This window comes from Hydractinia symbiolongicarpus, chromosome 15 (genome assembly GCF_029227915.1).
Source record: "Hydractinia symbiolongicarpus strain clone_291-10 chromosome 15, HSymV2.1, whole genome shotgun sequence".
NCBI classification, from domain to species: domain Eukaryota; kingdom Metazoa; phylum Cnidaria; class Hydrozoa; order Anthoathecata; family Hydractiniidae; genus Hydractinia; species Hydractinia symbiolongicarpus.
The window spans coordinates 10000001-10019602 of record NC_079889.1 but is presented as its reverse complement, the minus strand read 5'-3'; the positions used below and the strand labels follow the sequence as shown (position 1 = coordinate 10019602).

The 19602-nt window shown below is 33.9% G+C and overlaps 3 protein-coding genes across 3 annotated transcripts in view; 2 read left to right on the top strand and 1 right to left on the bottom strand.

Annotated features, from left to right (window-relative positions):
- Positions 1-3490: 3490 nt before the first annotated feature.
- Positions 3491-6496, bottom strand: LOC130628916 (dapdiamide synthesis protein DdaC-like). Its single transcript, XM_057441974.1, has 3 exons — positions 6364-6496; positions 5682-5882; positions 3491-4085 (listed from the first exon to the last, which is right to left on the bottom strand). Exons 1-3 carry the CDS (start codon positions 6391-6393, stop codon positions 3675-3677), a joined length of 642 nt encoding a protein of 213 aa, XP_057297957.1. The 5' UTR covers positions 6394-6496; the 3' UTR covers positions 3491-3674.
- Positions 6497-8404: 1908 nt separating this feature from the next.
- LOC130628861 (uncharacterized) lies at positions 8405-10496 on the top strand. The gene is made up of 2 exons (XM_057441888.1): positions 8405-8517; positions 8974-10496. Exon 2 carries the CDS (start codon positions 9465-9467, stop codon positions 10416-10418), a length of 954 nt encoding a protein of 317 aa, XP_057297871.1. The 5' UTR covers positions 8405-8517; positions 8974-9464; the 3' UTR covers positions 10419-10496.
- Positions 10497-12594: 2098 nt separating this feature from the next.
- Positions 12595-19602, top strand: part of LOC130628860 (uncharacterized) — an 8352-nt gene continuing 1344 nt past the window's right edge. The window contains exons 1-3 of the mRNA XM_057441887.1: positions 12595-15311; positions 15621-15874; positions 16955-19601. Of these exons, the coding sequence (XP_057297870.1) occupies positions 14437-15311; positions 15621-15874; positions 16955-19601 (3776 nt within the window). The 5' untranslated portion in view covers positions 12595-14436. The remainder of the gene's footprint in view (positions 15312-15620; positions 15875-16954; position 19602) is intronic.

Here is a 19602-nt window from a genome sequence, read left to right as displayed (position 1 = left end):
ATTTTCGTTCTGTTCTTGGAATTTACGGTCAAAGTAGTTTGTTAGATGTTGTAGTATGTCGGGTTCAGCGTTATTTGTCTCCATTGACGCTTCTTGTTGCTCCGTCATTTCGAGTGAATTGTGGACAAACAGTTTTATCGTGTACGGTTCAAGAACTAATTGACATGTGAGCGCTTCCATGCCTTGTACGCCCTTTAAACACTTAAAAAACCACGTGACCGGCCTTGGCCATACATACGAAATTAAATTCAATTAACGTTGCTGTTACTCTGACAGATAGCTTCGGTTCCGAAAATTGTAAAATGTCTCCGAAATCATTTAATTTCAATCCTAAACCACTAACAGGCGGATTTATTGAACATTTAATTTGGTCTCTAAAAATATTTTTGAAGAAATTGTTAGCTTGTAAGTAAGAAGAGGCTGCATACATTCGTAATCGCGACGCGTGTTTCCGATTCAAAGATCGCCAGCAAAATCAAAATACACAATGACGACCTTGCAAGGGTATCCATAATTTAGTACCGAAGTCATCCCTAAATCTTTACCCTAAGTCGTTCTCTAAGTGGCCAACACTTTTATCATAAAGGCCCTGGGAACGAGGCTGACAAAAGGCATAAGAACGCATTTTCTTTTAAAGAGAATATAAATCTAAAATAAACAATATGAAACCATAAATAATTTTTTTTATTGAAGCAAATTATAAGTGGCAACTCATAAACAAAAAATAATGCTTGGTGTGCTTCGTGTGGATAGCTTCAGTTATAAAAAAAAGGTCAGAAAAGGATCGCAGACATTTCTCGTAATTTCAAACAGTACAACGAGTTGTTCATTTAAATTCTGCAAAAGGAAAGAAAAATTGTTCACAAAAAATTAAATTTTATATTCGTGCATAAAGACTGATCAAGTTACAAAGCTCCGCTAAGAAGTAATATCTCTCATTAGAAATTTGAAAGTTACTGGCTTAGACAAAAAAGTAAACAGAGATCAGATACTGATTAAAAGTGATTGCCTCAAACCACTGTTAGAAAACATCAAATCGAAATTTATCGCGATTGACATATGATACAATGACAGACCATTAATATAGCTACATGCATAGTTAAAATAGGTATCTCAGTACCCACGTAAACAAAACATCTCCAGAAAAGCGGCAAAAATCTCAAAAAAGTCTTTTCTTTTTAGCAATTTTAGAAGCTTCGCTACTGAAAACGGAGGGTTCAAAGTGCAACCTGTTACACTGCAGTTGAAAATTAAAGATGGTTTCCTAATTCCGAAATTACGTATTGGAAAGCAAAAAAACATTTAGAACACATTGTTGCTGAAACACTGACAATATATTCTTGCGTTTTGTATCAATGCTTTACAAATATTTAGTGGATCTATTATTTTGGTAGTGCAGAAATATGAAAGTTGTCTTAGCACCCATTTTATGTATATTCTAACTAGCTAAAAACACTCGCAAAACATTAGAATTTTTGCATACCTTAATAACAACATAGTAACACCGTCTATCGATAAACAAATTTCACCAGAAAATAGGATTTTTCGAGAATAAACCATTTTGTCAAGCTAAAATCGTTGATTTAAAAAGAGCAACTTCTTCATTCCACTTCAAATCTGCTTGGAACTCGAAACTTCACAGTATCAGGCACAACAATTTCCTTTATCCAACTTAATCGATAGATAAACTTTGGCAGAAAAACCTTCTAGCTCTACTATGGCCTAGCAACATCGTGCAACAAAATTTCTTTACAAGTTAGTCGTAATTAATTAATCAGGGGGTAATTGCAAAACTTTTTTAAACTTCTTGTTTTTTGGACGTTTCATGACTTTGATAATACATCTTCAAAATTAAATATGTTGTTTATTATTGTATTTTTGTTGCCACAAATAATTGTACGACGAAGAGAAGCATCATTTGTTCCTGTTTTTAACGGTTTTTTACAGGGTACTATCCCTAAATGAAATATTCTTGACGTACTTCGACGTACATATTTCAAAATTGCGGGGGTTGTATTATGCTTTTTACGTTCGCATATTACTGTTATTTCTCTTTTTTATCCCCTTACAAAATCAAATTGAAAATAAGTCCAAGTGCGTCCAAATTCAATTAAGGGGTACATGCTACTATTTTTACGGTGAATGAAGACAAGAATTGAATTTTGAGTCCCCTGATAAAACATCATGCAAAGTAAGTTGCAGGATAATCAGGCAGTTTCTTACGTATTACGCCACATCATTTATAAATATGCGCTAAGCTACATATAATATACGTATTTGTATATCTAATGTGCATATCTACAGAAAATCAACACGCCGCATTTTAGGAAAGCACCCAGGGAGGATTTTGTGTTAAGCGAAATTTTTTTAAAAAATTTCAACAATGAACCGTCCACCCGACTAGCTTGGCATACCCTAGATCCACCACTAATCTTACATATTATATTTCCAATTAGGCTAGTGTGCCAAAATCAAAATTTAACTTTACATAACGTTTAGAAGGTTACCTTATCAGTAATAGGAAAGTTATTGAAAAGTGACAAATATCTATAGCAAAATCTTACAACAAAATAAGATTACATGAGGTGGAAGGTCAACCATATCACAGATTCTCCTTTATGTAGACTAATCAAGGTATAAAACAATCAGTTGATTGCTGTATTTAATTCCGTTGCCTTTCTAGGAAACATGATGGAAGTCACGAGGACATAGGGTATAATTCCTACGAGAATTTTTCAAGGTGAAACGTTGGTCGGGGAACCTGGCGTGGAAGCGGCTTTTTAAACCACAAGAAATGTGACCCAGTGTTGAATGCCAGGTTCAGCACCAAGTGCAGGTATAGAAATGTGTCGCATACTAGTGGACCGCTCAAATTAATAAAGCATTCTCAACGTTGTAAATTCCGTTACAACCTGTAGTTAACCATAGCAAAAAACAGTCAGTCGGTTTGTTAATTTACGGAATTACGTTCCTATAAATGTATTCAACAATTCATCTTGAGTGACATCGGGATGAGCGCTGAGCACAGCAAAACCAAGCCGCACATTCGTGTGGATTGCTTGCATCAGCGCACCCTATCGACTTATTATCAGCCAAATTTTATTAGAACTTTTATTTTACGGAACATTTTTTTGCGGAGATGGTAAAATGTATTGCCGGTGTAAATAAAGACACATTTAGAATTAAAATTGATGATAAGAATTTTGCACCTTTTAAGGTACTAACTTTCTTGACAACAGACAAAAACCGGTTCATATCGGTCCGTCGTTAAAAGGGCTAAGCTAATCAGAATGCCTAAAAACCCGTATGTCAATAATAATTCAGAGAGTAGATAAAATTGTGTATTTTATGTTATACCGTCTAAGAAACAGTCTGTTTATTCACTAAAAAAAATTTCGTTAACCCTAGGGAATGGAAAAGTCGCCACCAGAGAGTATGAGAATGGAACTTGCCAAGTGCAAAGTTAACACAAAGAAGGATTTTTCTGTGCTGGTGGCTTCAATTAATAAAATCGAATTAAACATAAGATTTTTTCTTCTTCATAAAATTCTAATAAAGATGCAAGATTAGTTCTCTTTAAGAAGGTTGTGTGAGCAAAGTTTAGCGTGTAAGCTGTTTTTGTGTTGTGTAAGCTGTTTTATAATCCGCTCTTCTTCATAAGCTTGTGATATCATTTACTCATCAATTAATCCAACGACTAACTTTCTTTCCCCTTGATAACCCATCCTTCCATGTTGCGCCAATAAATTATCGAGCACTAACAAATCTCCCTTTTCCCACTGAATACCGACAGCTAAATTCCATTGCACAGCACGGTGGTAATCAATAAACTCCAATTCGATTTCTTCACCATCGCCATAAGTGACATCAGACGGAAAGTTTTTTGCCTTCAATTCATACTTCTCATAATAGAATGGATGGTTGCGATAGAAAGAATTGTGGAGCAGTGTTATTTGATTAAACCAGACTTTTTCATTTGTTTTTGGATGCGTTATAAAGGGTTCACCCATATGCCAACTTATCAGCGCGCCATTTGAATGCCATTGCCAGTGACTATTAAAAGAATCTAGGATTTCTTCAGCTCTCTAAATGTGTGATACAATAAAGATAAGCTAACTTCAAAAAATTTAAAAATTTGAAGATCTCTTTCTTTTTATTAAACTACAATTACAGTGGAACTAAAAGCAGTAATAAGTAGAGTAAGAAAATTTCAAGTGAAGGTTTCTTCTGAATACATGCTCTTGAACTGTTTAATAATTTAATAAACATTTATATATTTATATATTATTATTATTATTATTATTTACATGCATACTATTTAATCTAAATTTTTGATCTGAATTTCATTTTTAGAATTACAAAGTACTCATAATATGAATTAGCCCCTTCAATTCCAGCCATTTTGCACCTTATTTTCCAGGTTTTAATATTTTCATTACACCATTTTGTGTGTAAAAAGAAATGTGGACCAAGGAAAATAATTTTAAAAAACTAACTTGGCGGCTTTTATACTCGTTAACTGCACATTACAAAAGTGGAAATAAAATAAAAATGAAAACAAGTTTGAACCACGTAAACATATCATATATCGTAGGTATCTTTAGCTTCAAAAAGACCGCGGTTTTAAAGAAAAGCAAAGACACTTAACCAGAATTATTGCTGCTTCAAACTACCAATTGATAACATGTTGATTTCTTAACCAAGTGATGATAATACAATAATAACCGATTACACCAGGCTGTACCGCAAAATATCTAAGTGCCGACCAAGTTGCGAGGTCGGTACAATGACTGAGGGCGATGTTTTCGGAACAGCACGGGGTAATCGGTTATCATTGTATTTGTTAACAGTCTAAGTAAGATAAATATATAACATAAGAATTTTAGTTTAGTGTTCTTTTAATAATATAATTCACTACTTTTGTTAACACTTGAGGTCAAAATTCAAAACAGTCCTGTCTAAAAACAAACATTCTGTATAGAATTCGAAATTTCCTATGGAATAAAACTTTGTGAACAAAAACATTACAATGTTCGAAACGTACAGAATAATGTTTAAAGTGGAATGCGCAGCTAAAATATAATTACAACGAATATCGAAGTAATTTTTTTAGCTAGCTAGCTAGCCAAGAATAACATGGTCTTCAACGAGTTTTATATTGACTCGGTAACCACAAAGCTGAAGAAAAGAATCTGTAAATGAGAAGAGATGTATTTTTTATGATTCCGTCGCCCTGTATTTGGTATTTTTGATAAAACTGGATATGAGATCATCTTTTTTTTTTTGGACAATGTAGCTAGTTAACTAGCCATGTTAAAGAAGCATCCAGAGGAAATGTTCGTGAATCTGGTTATTTTACTGTTAAACTTGACATTGCTTTGTTTCTATCCTATGAAAATGTTTTCATCATTTGTATGTATTGCAGGAGTTAGATATATAATCATTTCCAATGCTTCTTAAATATTTTTTTTCGTTCTTGTTTACATTTTAAGCTACCATTTTTCGTCGTCAAGAGCGCTAGGCCAATCAGAATGGCTAAAAAGCCGTATTTGCCGCTTGAAATATCCAGACAGTTAACAAATTGCAATACTATTTTTCGTCCTGTTTCGCTGGATAAACACGTTAGGGGAGGTGGGAATTAAAAGTGTTAATATGCTGATGAACAAAATTAATTAATTTACTTTTTTGGAGTCTGTCTCAAACACAGACTGCCACGACCAAATATTGGTATCCCTTTTGTCTGCGTAGTTTCTGTAAAATCGGATTTTTTTCTCTTCAAACTTTTTGAGAAATCTTGGATTAAGTGCTGCCAGCAATTCCCTGTTAAAACAAACTGGTGTTTCGCCGTCACTTGTTGGGGGTACGATACAACAGAACATTACCTAGAGAGGTCATAAGAAAATTTGATAGAAGTTAAATTCTGCAGATAACATAAGATACTAAGAATAGAAGCAGGAATTTAGCTTGGAAGAAAATGAAAGCTTTTTTGGAAATAAAAAGGAATTCATTTTGAGTTGCTAAACCGCATTAATATTTAAAATATCAACCATGAAGTTAGGTTAAAAAGACAGTGTTCTTGAAATACTAACATTTTTTCATACAATGCTATATTGTTACCAACCAGAATTTTAAAAATTCGCAGAGAACGAAAAATATGTGATTTAGTAAACTTTAAAATTCTCGTTGTTTTTAACGAGAATTTAATTTGGCGGATTTTTGTGAAGATTGACAACAAAGTCAAATTTTTCTATCTCAATATTTTCTCTTAAGATGCAACAAATTGCAACAAATAGCAAAAGGAAACATACATAACAAAAATAAAAGATCATAAAGTACTATATAATCATTAGGAATTGCTTGTACCTTTTTGGGATAATGTTTTAAATATGACATCTCATTATGCAGCTCAATACTAAATTCTGGAGGTTCGTTGCTTGCTTCATAAACATTATCAACTACGTTATTTCTGATTGCGGCTCCCCTTCGTATGACATAGTTTTATATCCAGTTTCCTTAAGCATATAATTAAAATCGTTTTCATTCTCGATTTGAAGACCTTTAAACATTATTGCACTGCTGTCCATAAGGTTTTCCTCTATGTATTCTCGAACAGCTCCTGGTGCTTTACTCTTGTCACCTTCAAACCGAACAACTCTTATATTCGGGTTGTTTTTGTAAGTTAAAAACTCGGGCATATCTTTATGATTGGAGCCAGGCAAAAACTTTCGTCCTTTAACACGTGCCCCATGCTGTATGCCACTCGCATTAAACTCTACTGGAATAAATGAAAAAAGACGTTTCAAAACTCTTTGCAATATTATATGTTTTTGTTGCAACATTTTGCACTTGATGTCTTTATGTCTCTTTATGTGTGTATGTTTACATTCATATTTGCGTATGTTCACATCTACAAATGAAAATCGTTGAAGGTTTTGTAAAATAATACTTACAATGTAAACAGAAGCAGACATCGTAACATTTAAATACAGAAGTTTTTTAAATACAAAAGTCTTGACTTATTGCCAAAAATAAAGGACATTATTATTATTATTATTATTATTACTATTATTTACCCAGGATAGCTTCTTCAGTTCCTATTGGTACTGCTATCAACAAAGGTCCTGCGAAGGGGGTCCTAGCGCATTTAAAGCTCCCATTTGAGCTACGAAAGTCGTGCAAGCACAGCAATCGCTCAACTAGACAACCGCCTAAGATATCAATCCTATTCTCATGCTGAACGCTAAGCAGAAAGGATAAACACACTTTTATAGTATCTGGCATGACTCGCCAGGGTTTGAACCCAAGACCTCCCGCACCGAAAACGAACGCTCTACCACAAGACTATCAGTATATACACTGACAGGTGATTGTATGTATGCAACTGGCATTCTTCTCACAAACCTTTATTCAGTGTGCCAATGTGAAAGAATGTATTAGAAACAAAGTTAGTTCAAACGTAACATTTTGCCTCCTTTTTTAACGAGTGCAACATGAAATTCTAGACGTTTTAACTGACACAGACACTTTGTTTTAAATCTTCGTGAAAGTTCACTTTATCGAGGGATATTCCTTGGATTTTTAACTGCTTATAAGATTCCTAACCTTGCCTTTCACCACAGCTACACCAGAAATTAAAAAATAAAAGTTGTCTTTACAAATCTCGTCATTAAATTGATTGATGCAACTTTTTGCCACAACATTGATTTTTGACCGCACCAGCTTTTTACTCTTTGTTATTGAGGATACCCGCAGTGTTTTCTATGTGTCTAAACGATGCATAACGCAAACCATTGCTAGACGTTACTTGGTGGTTTTTAGTAAGTCATCTCTATTGAAGCACCACTTCAAAACCCCATCTGAGTGTTGCCAAATGAGCATGAAGTAAAATTGTACGAAAATGTAACAATCATATTTTGGGTTTTTATTGCTGAAACTAAATTTTGTTATTGAACTGACGGGTGTGGTAACAGATTGTACTTTGTAAAGGTGTCCTTTATAACTGTTCTGAGCCTGAAAGTTCCGTCCAATTAGTTGAGATCGGTTCGGTATAAAAAATGGTAAATGATCCTTCACAAACTTACAATTTGACTTCTTAACTATGCCCAGAACACCATACAATTATTGAAACAATGGGGAAGGGTACGGAATTTAAATCAAACTCTTACGCGTGAATGCTTCAGTTTTAATATGTGAACACTTGTATCCTGGCAATGTTATTATTTGCAGATGGCAATTGCTTCCAATAACAACGAGAAGGAGAACATAATATGTGGTTTCAAATTTCAATACGATTTAATTAAATACGATTTACTTCTTACGATTTTACTATCTTTCTTTATGAATCGAAATTAAAAGTCGTTTTTTAACGGAGGGAGGAGTGTTTGTTAACTCAGTGATGAATTGTTGTTTGATCAAGAAAAGAAAAAGTGTAAAGTGATGCTTCCAAGTAGAATATGGTAAAATAATGTCATTAAAAAGAATAATGCTGTGACAAGAAAATGCCGGTAAAATTAAAAAGTGAGTAGGTAATACTTGTTTCAAAATGAAGAGGAAAACTACACGTTTATATCTCAAAAAAAGTTCGCCTGGCATTAGCCGCGGTAAAGCTTCAATACGAAAAAAAGGAAAGAAAAAAAAGATAATAAAAAAAAGCATAAAATGAAGTAATAGAATTCTGAAAGTAGAATAATGTAAAGGAGAAACTAGAAAGGGTTCTATCAAAGGATAAATTTATGCCTCGTTGTGTAATTGTTCTTAATTTTTATCAAGCTCTCTAACGTATTCTGTATTGATGGATGGACAGGTAATTTTTACACGACTAACTTGACTTGTTACGTTCAAAGCTGAAAATAATAAACATTCACCAAAAGTATAACCTACCGCTCTTGTGTTTTCATTTGCCATCAGTAAGCTCCCCTAGTAGCAACAAATCTAATATTAAAATTCTTATTGTAAGTATGAATTTCTTTTTAGGTAAAAAATAGCGAAGCAACTTTGGTAGCAATTTTAACAAAAAGCAAAAAATATTTATATCGCTTGTGAAATTCAATGCATAAAGTTTTTTGGAAAGCTCGGAGGAAATATTGAATCGTCCACATTATTTTATTCAACCTCGTTCCCAGGGCAATTTTTCGCTTTTTTAATATCGAGACGGCGCGAAGAAATGACCCTGGGCCAGGCTGGTTAAAATCAGCACGATTCGTGCTGATTTTTAATTTATGCAAAATTTGGTCATTTGTTAAGAATTGCATGCGGACCGCCGAGAACACCGTATTGCTATAATTTATGCAAAACAATCTTGGATCGAAATCAAGGATAGAGTTTTATTTTTAATCAGAAACAAGTTAGCTAAAGTGTCTTGAGTTTTTGCTTCAAGAAAACATGATGTCAGTAAAGTGAACTCCTTAACTGTACAAGTAAAGAAGTATAGAGGCAAAGCCTTTGAAATTGTTAAAAATACAACAATGACTTGGAGAATCATTAAAAGTGATTCCAAAATGAATTATTACACTGGTCTATCTTCTATCATGTTATTTAACACTCTGTTATTGTTATTAAAGCCTTACTTACAGCAAGTGAATTATTGGAGGGGGTCAAAACGAGCATGTTTAAGTACTAAAATAAAGCGTCAAACTAAACATGTGAAAAAGTTAACACAGCGTGATGAGTTTTTGTTAGTTTTGATGAAACTTCGTTTGGGCTTACTGACAGAGGACCTTGCAGATCGTTTTGGAATATCACCATCAACATGTTCCACAGTATTTGTAACTTGGATTAGAATTATAAGTAGAGTTTTGGGTGATGCACTTGTTGTCTGGCTGCCAAGAGAAGCCATTCGTGATAACTTGCCTAAAACATTTGCCAAAGCAGGTTATTCCAAATGTCGGGTTATAATTGATTGTGCTGAGGTGTTCATTGACAGACCAAAATCCTTAACAAATCAAGCATCTACTTGGTCAGACTATAAACATCACAATACTTTAAAATTTCTTGTTGGTATAAGCCCTTCTGGATATATAACTTTTTTATCTGATTGTTATGGTGGGCGCGCGTCTGATAAATTTATTACAAATGACTCTGGATTTTACGATTTGTTAGAAAGGGATGATGAAGTTATGGCAGATCGTGGATTTCAAATCAGAGAAGAATTAATGTTACGTTTTTGCAAATTAGTTGTTCCACCAGGTGCACGTGTAAAAAGTCAGATGACAAGTGCTGAATGTAAAAAAACTAAAGATGTAGCAAATTTAAGGATTCATGTTGAGCGAGCAATTAACAGAATTAAGTTTTACCGCATACTCAAGGGAGTGTTGCCTGTTACAATGTTACAACATGCAGATCATATAGTTAAATGCTGTGCTGCATTATGTAATCTAAAGCCTGTATTAATTAAAAAGAAACCAGAAAAAACTACTTGAACACTTTTGTAAATTTTCTTTTTTCACATTTTTTGCTTGTTTTGTAAATATTTTTACCAAAAAAAGTTGTCTGAGTTATTCTGTTTTTTTAATTATTGTTATCTACTCGTATCTCCCTTTGTTTACATGCGCACTCATTCTAATATTTCGGGCTCGCCTACCTACTTGAAATAGTTAAAGTTAATGGCCGTAAGTGTCGGAAAATCGAGGCCACACAAAAATTTATCAGAATACCTCATGGAACGTTTAAAGAAATATAAAAAAATACTGTATGTACTTAATGCCTAAATGAGAGGTAGCCTATGCCAAATACTTTTCTTAAGGGAATATTTTGATTAGAAGACACATGGTCATTTTAACGCAGAAACATCAGGCTACAGATGGCATTTAAAAAAATTGGTTGAAATGTATTTGTAAAGCACGTTCAAATAAATAAATAAATATGCTCTTCAAACTTTTATTTCTAAACAGACAAATATATACAAAAATAATTTTCGATAGCTTATGCATAAAATAAATCATCCTGAAAATATGGATTTTAAATAAAATGTGTCGTAATATTCTATAAAAGTTTTTCTCATAAAATTCCACACTTCAGGCTCAAAGTTTATAATGTCGTGCACCATCCCATGAGGTGTCCAAACTACAAAATGACATTGGGAAAAGCCAGTTAATCCCATTTGCATAACACATTGTGTGTAATATTTGTGGTTTTTGTTCAATACTGTTTTTTCTTCCATGTGCGTCAAGTAGGGTAGTTTTACGTTTAAATCCTTTGGCGTCGTGTAATTAATCGAAAAAGGACATTTTACTTCTAAACATGCTGGCAGACAACAATCACATGTTATTATTCTGTCTGGACTTGCACCAATGTAAGGTGTGTTTTTATCTAAATACAAGCCACACTCTAAAACCTTCACATTTTTATGCCCTTGTAAGAAGTTGTCTTTAAATGCATTAACAGCATTTATTTCCATTGTACGACCATATTTTAGTGCTGGTATATTAGGGCTAATAAATGACATGCCTGAAACTTTCTGGTTTAATGCCCAGATATTAACGGATCCTCCACCTCCTGATTTAACTTTTTTCATTTTTGTTAAAACTTCATGGCCTTTTGAGGCAGAGATTACATGCTTTCTAAAATTATACCAACCAGTATCCTCACTTTGTCCTCGGGTTAATTTTTCAATATGAATAACTTTCTCGGGTGTTACATATGCCACTAGATTGCATTCAAATTCAGTTTTTGTTTTTGACATTGCAAGTATGTCACTTATACTGTATATGTCTGATGGTTGAGTTACATCAGAAATACTTAAACACTCTCTAACAAAGTCAATTTCTGGTTTTGGTACAGCAGTAAATAAAATACTTTCAGGAATAATTTCTTTTAATTCGTCTGCTATTTCGTTAAGAGAAAGTAATTTCTCGCCACAATGTTGAAGAGGATCAAAGTTCTTTTTAGGTGTCGATACTAAAGGGCGCTTTCTCTTTCCTCTGTCTGAAAAGTTATCTCTGCTAAAATTCAAGTCTTTAATTTTAGTTGGAGCTACTTGCTTTCTGTTAGGAAGCCACTCGTTAGCGGTGCTTGTACAAGCTGTATTTGTAAGTCCAATTCTGACAGCAGCTTCAATGCGATATAAAGCAGCCGCAACATGATTACATGTCTGGCTCATTCCAGCCATGCATGTACAATGGCACGACATTATCTTACCACTTTTTTCCAGAATTAACCATAGTTTATGGAAAGGATCGTTAATCGCTTGCGACTTTCTGCATGTACCTTTAAAAATGCAAAAATTACTTCCCGATAAATCATGATAGGCGAGAGGTTGAAGCCATCCAGATTTATAATAGCTATATGCCTTTGAGTTTTTGTAGTCATTTAAATCTGAACTACCTAGTTCTGATGGATAAAACATAAGGTAGCTAAAGATGTCAGGATACAACACCATGGGCCAAAACTTTATTCCTTCTTGCTCATCCATCCAACCGTGAGGTATTTTAAAAGGATCTGGAAGTGTTCTATCGTTTATTTTCAGCTTCTTCTGATACTCCTCTTTTAAATTACTCTCTACTTCTTGAGCAGTTTTCACAGGCTGGACGAAGTTCTCAGCTGCTGAAAACACTCGAGCAATTAGTTCTTCCTTTCTTCCACTTATCCTTAAATTTCTAACTCTCAAGTAGTTCTTCAACTCTTCGACAGATATTTTTGATATTAAATCGTAATCCATGTTTGTTTTAAATGTTTTAAAAAGTTGGTAAATAATTTGATAGCTATAGCGCGATGTTTATACTTCGTTTTCTCAAGTGTACTGAATCTTAGCGGCACCCCCAAATGGTACCGAGACTCCCGGCCGGGATTACGTAATCGCATAATGTTAAATAGGTGTATTATAGTGGCATGGTGCAGCTATATATTATACTAGTATTGAGTCATCAACGTAACCATGTGTCAGTCAGATACAGACCAGATACATACGTTTTGACATATATAATAACTGGCTCCTTTTGCCTGTTATTGTCGTAACGTGCATAAACACCTAAATAAAATCGTATTGTCTAAAAAGTTTTACAATTGTTAGGTCAAAATTTACAATTGTCAATTAATTTATGTTTGTTGCTTTACTAAGAGATTAAAGTCATAAAACATATGATGTGGCATTTCATGCAGTCAGAGAAAATTATTATTTAATCTGTAAAATCGATTGTTATTTAATCCGTAACCGATTTAATTAAGCGTATAACTATTTAGTTAATTAAATGGTATGAACTTCTTAATCCAGTTTTTTAATCTTTTTCAACCAAATCAACAGCATATGATTTTATTTTTTTGTTTATGTGTTCTGCACCGAGAGTATATTAGCTAGAGTGTAAAAGAAGGTCTGTTCGGGAGAGATAGGATTAGTTATGTATACCTGTATATACCTTGTGTTGTATTTAAGCTAGCTAGATAGCTGCTTAACATGTCTTTAAGGAAATCTTCATTGTGTTCCCTGTGCACAAAAGCTAGCATAGCTAGCTTTAGAGTCTAGTAGCTACCTCCTCAACTGCACTGCAAAAAAAACAGAAGCCTACTTTAACAGCCTCTGGGTACAACTAAAAGCTATTTAATTTTGTTTGCACGTTAAGCTATACTAACAATGCCAAATATTTTATTTTTCACAAAAATAAATTCAGTCCAGCAGAACATAAACATTCCAGCGTGCCGTTCGCACATAAACTTACCCGCCATTATTGTTTTTCTGTTATTATTAAATTTTTTACGCATAATTTAATTTATCTTCATAATTAACGGAAACTTGAGAAACCAATCAGATGTCAGAACTGACCAGTGTGGCCCAGGGTCATTTCTTCTTGCTGTCCGAGATCGTCAAAAAGAGAAAAATGGGCCTGGGAACGAGGTTGTATTTTATTTACATTCAGTTATTATTATTATTCAAAATATTTATACAGGAAAGCTACTTCAGTGTTGGAAACACTGTTCTCAATGTGGGTCCCATGTTCTGAATGTATACATTAAGTGTACACTGGTATTGCCTACCCAGTTATCCTCGGATGGGTTCCCCACATAGCACTTGCTAAAGATACTTGCTCTGTGGACCGAACCACGGACCTTGTGATTACCAAGCAAACTCCATAACTACAAAGCCATGCGCCAAAAAATTCCTTGTTTTTAACTATATATTTATATAATAACACGTTTAACATTTTTTTTATTGGCACTAAAATATTTAAACTAGTCTCTTTATATAATTTCGCTATCTAGAACTTTAACAGCCAAAGTTGACTACCTTTATTGTTTTCAGAATTGGTTTCTCTTCCGTATATTATTCATTTATCATTGACACAATCATAACTGTGAAAGTTTCAACATATCTAAAGTAGTAAACTTTGCTAACTACGAAAATTCATCTTTGTTCCATGAAATACCATTACAAAATGCCACGAAATCCATTAAATACCATTATATATGTGCCTCACATAATTATTCTTATTTTCCAGGGTGAACAAAATGGCAACATCATCAACAGGTGGTTTAACTCATCAAACTTTGATAGCTAAAAACGAATATCAGCTGAAGTTAGTGACACTCAGCAATGAAGCTTGTGATTATCTTCGTTCAATGCTGCATGATCCGAAGCGGGGTAACATGCCACGTGATGAGAAACAGTTGTATCAGGCCTTATTACCATTTAAGAAGAAGTTGAACCATCTGAAAAAAGATCAGTTAGAAATCGTATTTCCACAGAATAAAAAAACAAACTCGGCATTGTTTGACATTACTCTGCTGTGCGATATCTTAATAAATTGTTGTCGTGGCATACAGGCACCAGTTGGTGGTTGGAAGATCAAATCACCACAACCAAATGATTTTAGTGATGGTGCTGAAATTATTAGAATAAGAATTGCAAGAAACAAGGTTATGCATGGAAGAGCGATAAATGCAATTCAATATAATCAGTCATGGAACAACATAGAAGCAATATTACAAAGACTGGGCTATGATGTAACACAGTCAGTTGACTTAAAAACAGGTTGTTTAAAAGACATGGAGCTGTTCAGAGTTGCGATAATCCAGGCTGACATTGAAATACAAAAGTTTAACATAGAACAAGTTCAAAATGACACTGGGAAGAATCGAGATGACATCAAACAAAACAAAGATGGCGTTAAACAAATCCAAAACGAAAATGTGCAAAATCAAAATGAAATAAAAAAAAATCAAGTTGACATCATACAAAATCAAACTGCCATCACGAATAATGAAAGAAGCATTTCACGATTGGAAGAAGAAGTGAAAACAGTAAAAGAAGCCATCGGTGTAACATTGCCTACATCAATTGATAGAAAACTTCACCTAAAAGGAAGCAACATGGAGCAGGCTAGGTATTCTTCACCTTCTTATAAATTTTCTATATCCTTAAAGGTGTGGATCTGAGTGATTACGAGGTTCTCTTCGTAATCATGAAAACGCGTTATGTAAATTCTATTGGGGGAGGCCAAGTTAATCATTGCCATGTGACAAAAATTAGACGAAAATTGTATATCCTAGACACCACAAAAAATTAAAGAAATTAATAAAATCGTTTTACATACTGTATAACAATTAATTATGCTTGTATTTTAAGATTGCTTGTGAAAATATTTTTTAAAACAGCGGTATACCGATTTTATAAAATGAATTGTATATTTTAGTTATATGCTGTTTCACAACACTCATAAAAATTTACTTGTTCAATTCGATGATAAGTTGCCTATATCTTGTGTAAAAGTAACTGAAGATATGTCTACACGCTTAAAGAAACTAGGGGTGAGCACTGATTATGTGGTTGAAAAGAAAAATCAAGGAGTGACTTTGACGATTTACAGCCACGTCGCTGTTTCTATTCGCAGCCTGTTTATTTATACAGCTGGTGATGAAGATGAATCTCCTCATGTTTTTATTGAAGGTAGGTTTGTAAACTAAAATATTAAGCTAACATGAGTAGAAATGTAAATTGAATGGTACCATGCAATTGTGTCAATATATAAAGCAGTTTTGCGACACGTATATGGAAGCAATATAGAGAATGAGAATACGTTTGTTGTAAAAAATGTATTGGATTATAATTACGTTTAAACGTACTTTACATTCAAACATATGCTTACTTCATCTTCTTCCATGTTTTTTTATAAAAATACAGCTATGAAAACAACTATTTCATTGTAAGGTGGTAGTGATACATGAAAAAAAATGCAATGGCAGATTATTGTTTACATTTAGCTTTTGTTGACGTATGTGCCACCATGGATAAAGTTCATAGGCAAAGTCTTGCTGTCATAAGTTTGAGTGCTATTTTTATGCAAATATGGTCTCAGTTTTACCTGACACAAAATTAAGATCCAAGTACGCAACGAAAGCAAGATGTAGCTTGCTTTTTTTCCCCAACACAAATACAAAATCAAAAATGTCTACTAAAATGTTATGACGTTAGATACTTTGCATTTTTGTGAAAATAAAATCAAGTGTTCTACCTTAAAATCATTGCACATTAAAAACATTGATAGCTACCTAGCAAATTTAACTCCATAAATCTTTATATACCAGGTAATTTGCTAATTTCTTTTTACAAGTTAAAAAATAAAGAATGCTAACTTTACCAGCATCAATTACAAGTAATAGTGCCTTCTTGCAACTGGTTACCTAGCTAGGTAGCAATTTCTTTAAAAAAAACCAAAATTTTCAGTTTTATGTCACTGTACCTTCTCTAATATCACTAATACAAGGATCAACTATACTTGTACCATCATTTATTTTTATGAAAAGGATTTTAAACCACAATAAAGCTTTAAACCTTCATGAAACAACCTTTCTTCCCTTATTTCCATGCATCAGAATAAAAATGATCAACAATTGCCTTGTTTTAGGGAATACGGCCTCGTTTTGATTAAAGGCAAAATCGATATGGGAAATGGGGTAAAATAGATAATAAATAGAAATCTTAGCTCAATATATTTGTTTTTCATTTTCTCGAATAATTTTTAATTAGATATTGAAGTTGCTTGCGCACATTGGTGTGACAATCCAACCACTTCTTTAGAAGTCATGACGCATAACAGTGCTACTCTATCTGAACAGATCAACTCTATTTCTAAATCGGCAACAGAAGAGAAGAATGTGGAATTCTTTTGTGGTGGAAAGCTCCAAAGAATGACCTCTGCCGAATACGAATCGTTTGGAAGATCATATTTGGACCGATATTACAAACACGATGCTGGGTATGTTGAGGAATCGATGCAATTTCCACCACCAATGCTGCAGGATGCGTGTTCTATACTAGCGCGTAATATAAAAGAAGTTATGGCCAGATCAAAATATTCTGCTTTTACCATATTCACTCATTATAACTACATGGAACATCTCAAGTTCTTAAAATTGGAGGGAGAATTACCTTACCCCTTGGAAGGAGCTTCGGTTTGTGAGAACAGAATCTTAATGTTTTATCATAACACAATCATGAACATTCGGTATACAGAAACAACAGATGCATTTGATATACAAGCAGAATTTAAAGCAGGCGAAGGCGATTTGAAAATGTTAGCCATGATCAATAAGAATTATATCGAAACCTGCAATAAGGTAATGATAAATGTTGTAGCTGCTCCTTACTTTGAGGATACTCTGAACGATAGTATTTGCGCTAATTGCAAATTATTGTGCAGAAAGAAATTATCGGGGGATGTAACTATTCGGCACTTTTTTTCAAATATTTTGGAAAATCTGCCTGAAGAAAATAATGTTAATAAGAATGAAGAACAGTATATGAATATGGTCGGCAGAGTTATGTGCTTTTTAGCAACACGAAATGCTTTGTATAGTGTGCCTTCGCTCAGTCATAGCGTCCATGATCAAGTCACTTCCATAATGCTATCTCCGCAACAACTCAGAATTTTGTACGGGAAGTCAATGAAAAAGACCATCACTGGTCCTTTGGGAAGTGGCAAAACTGTCTTAGCTTTATGCCACTTAGAACTTGCATATTGGGGCGCAAAATGCAACACTGTAATTTACTATGTCGTTTGGAATGATAAATCATTGTTGAAGCAAGATGTGATCAAATATGCAAGCAGATTACATTGTAAAGCGAATGTGACGGTATGTATCAAAGATATCGTTGAGTTAGCAAAGGAGTTAGAAATGGTAAAAGTTCCAAATCCTTCACAGTTATTGGCTTCGTTAGTTAAATCACACGTTGGTAAAATTCTCCATCTCATAATTGATGAACTAGATGGGGAATGTATGGATAAGAAGGAATCGTTATCACTAAAAGAGTACTTGGATACAGAGGTAGCTGTACAAAATTCCATCATTGTTTTCTTTCCACAGTCGATTGAAAAACATCGAGAATTTGTTTCTGACCAAGGTATCACACAACACGACAAATACAAGTATGAAGAAACAGGAATGAAGATTTTGCAACTTAACAGAGCAATGAGAACATCCAAGACCATCTTCCAGTTCTTAAGGGCATTTGAAAACAAGCTAATAGAAGAAAAAGTGATGATAAAACATCCAGTTCCTGAAAACAAACAAAAACAAGTCACATCACTTGATGATAACAGCGCTAAAAATACAATGATTTTCGCGCCTAACCAACTGCAACCCTTGCAACAAGAATGTCAGAAAGACCTGCCAAACGTAACGAAACCAGTTTCTGAAAGTATTCAAATCGGTAATGTAGTAACACTCTTTGACGAAGACAGCGCCGAGAATATCTCCTTAACTGAGCTACTTCAACGTCCTCAGGAGCAATATCATCTGCAAGAACAAAAAGTAGCCGCAGCTAGGACTTTCACATTTCAGTCTGGAGATAGAGAATTTTTTGAATCTCCAATTGACATTGACATCCTTGCTGCTTCTGTCAATGATAAAAGTCTTTCTGATGATTTCAGAACGGATATAAAGTTCAATTGCAACTCTGCAGATTTTATTGGACATAATATCGAAGGTGAAAAACCGTTACTAATACATCCAGCAACAGAAGACATGACGGAAGAAAAGTTCATAGTTTTGCTGGCATTTGTTTTAAAACATTTAGGTTTGCGCTGCAATACTAAACGCCTTTTTATCTACAACCAGATGCATCAAATGAATATATTTTCCAGGCTACTTAGGCTATTAGACATGGAGTATTTTCACTACGACGAGTCGACAAATTGGAAAGTTTTTAAAGGTGACGCTACAATAGCTGACATTCTTCCAGTGTGTGAAGGTTACAACATGCTTACTACTCATGAGGGAAGTCGTGGCACTGAAGCGGCTGAATGTATCTGCATAATTGAAAGGGATGATTGCAAATTGAAGCATCTAACACTGGAAGGAATGTCAAGAGCGACGCAAAGGTTGGTCCTTGTTTCAACATCCAGCATAAACTCATCAAATATCCTAAAATCATCAATTGGTCATATCATAAAGGACCTTGTATCAGATCATTTAGTCGAATATCGTTTAACACATTCTAAGCATCGAGACTCCGAAGTTAAATATACGCTGTATCCAATAAGCGATAACAAAATAAATTTTAATGTGAACACACGTTCCTGGCAATATGAGGAATTAATAGAGAATATTAAGTTTATGAATTTTCAGCAAGAAAGTGCTAAAGTAGAGAATGTATACGAAGTCATTTTCAAAAAG

Excerpts from the sequence above, each read along its gene's own strand:
- LOC130628916 (XM_057441974.1), bottom strand. The coding sequence starts at position 6,393 with ATGTCATATTTAAAACATTATCCCAAAAAG. Across the intron at positions 5,883-6,363 it reads TAAAACATTATCCCAAAAAG|GTAATGTTCTGTTGTATCGT; the intron begins GTACAAGCAATT and ends TGACCTCTCTAG. Across the intron at positions 4,086-5,681 it reads TTGAGACAGACTCCAAAAAA|AGAGCTGAAGAAATCCTAGA; the intron begins GTAAATTAATTA and ends TCACACATTTAG.
- LOC130628861 (XM_057441888.1), top strand. The coding sequence starts at position 9,465 with ATGACTTGGAGAATCATTAAAAGTGATTCCAAAATGAATTATTACACT.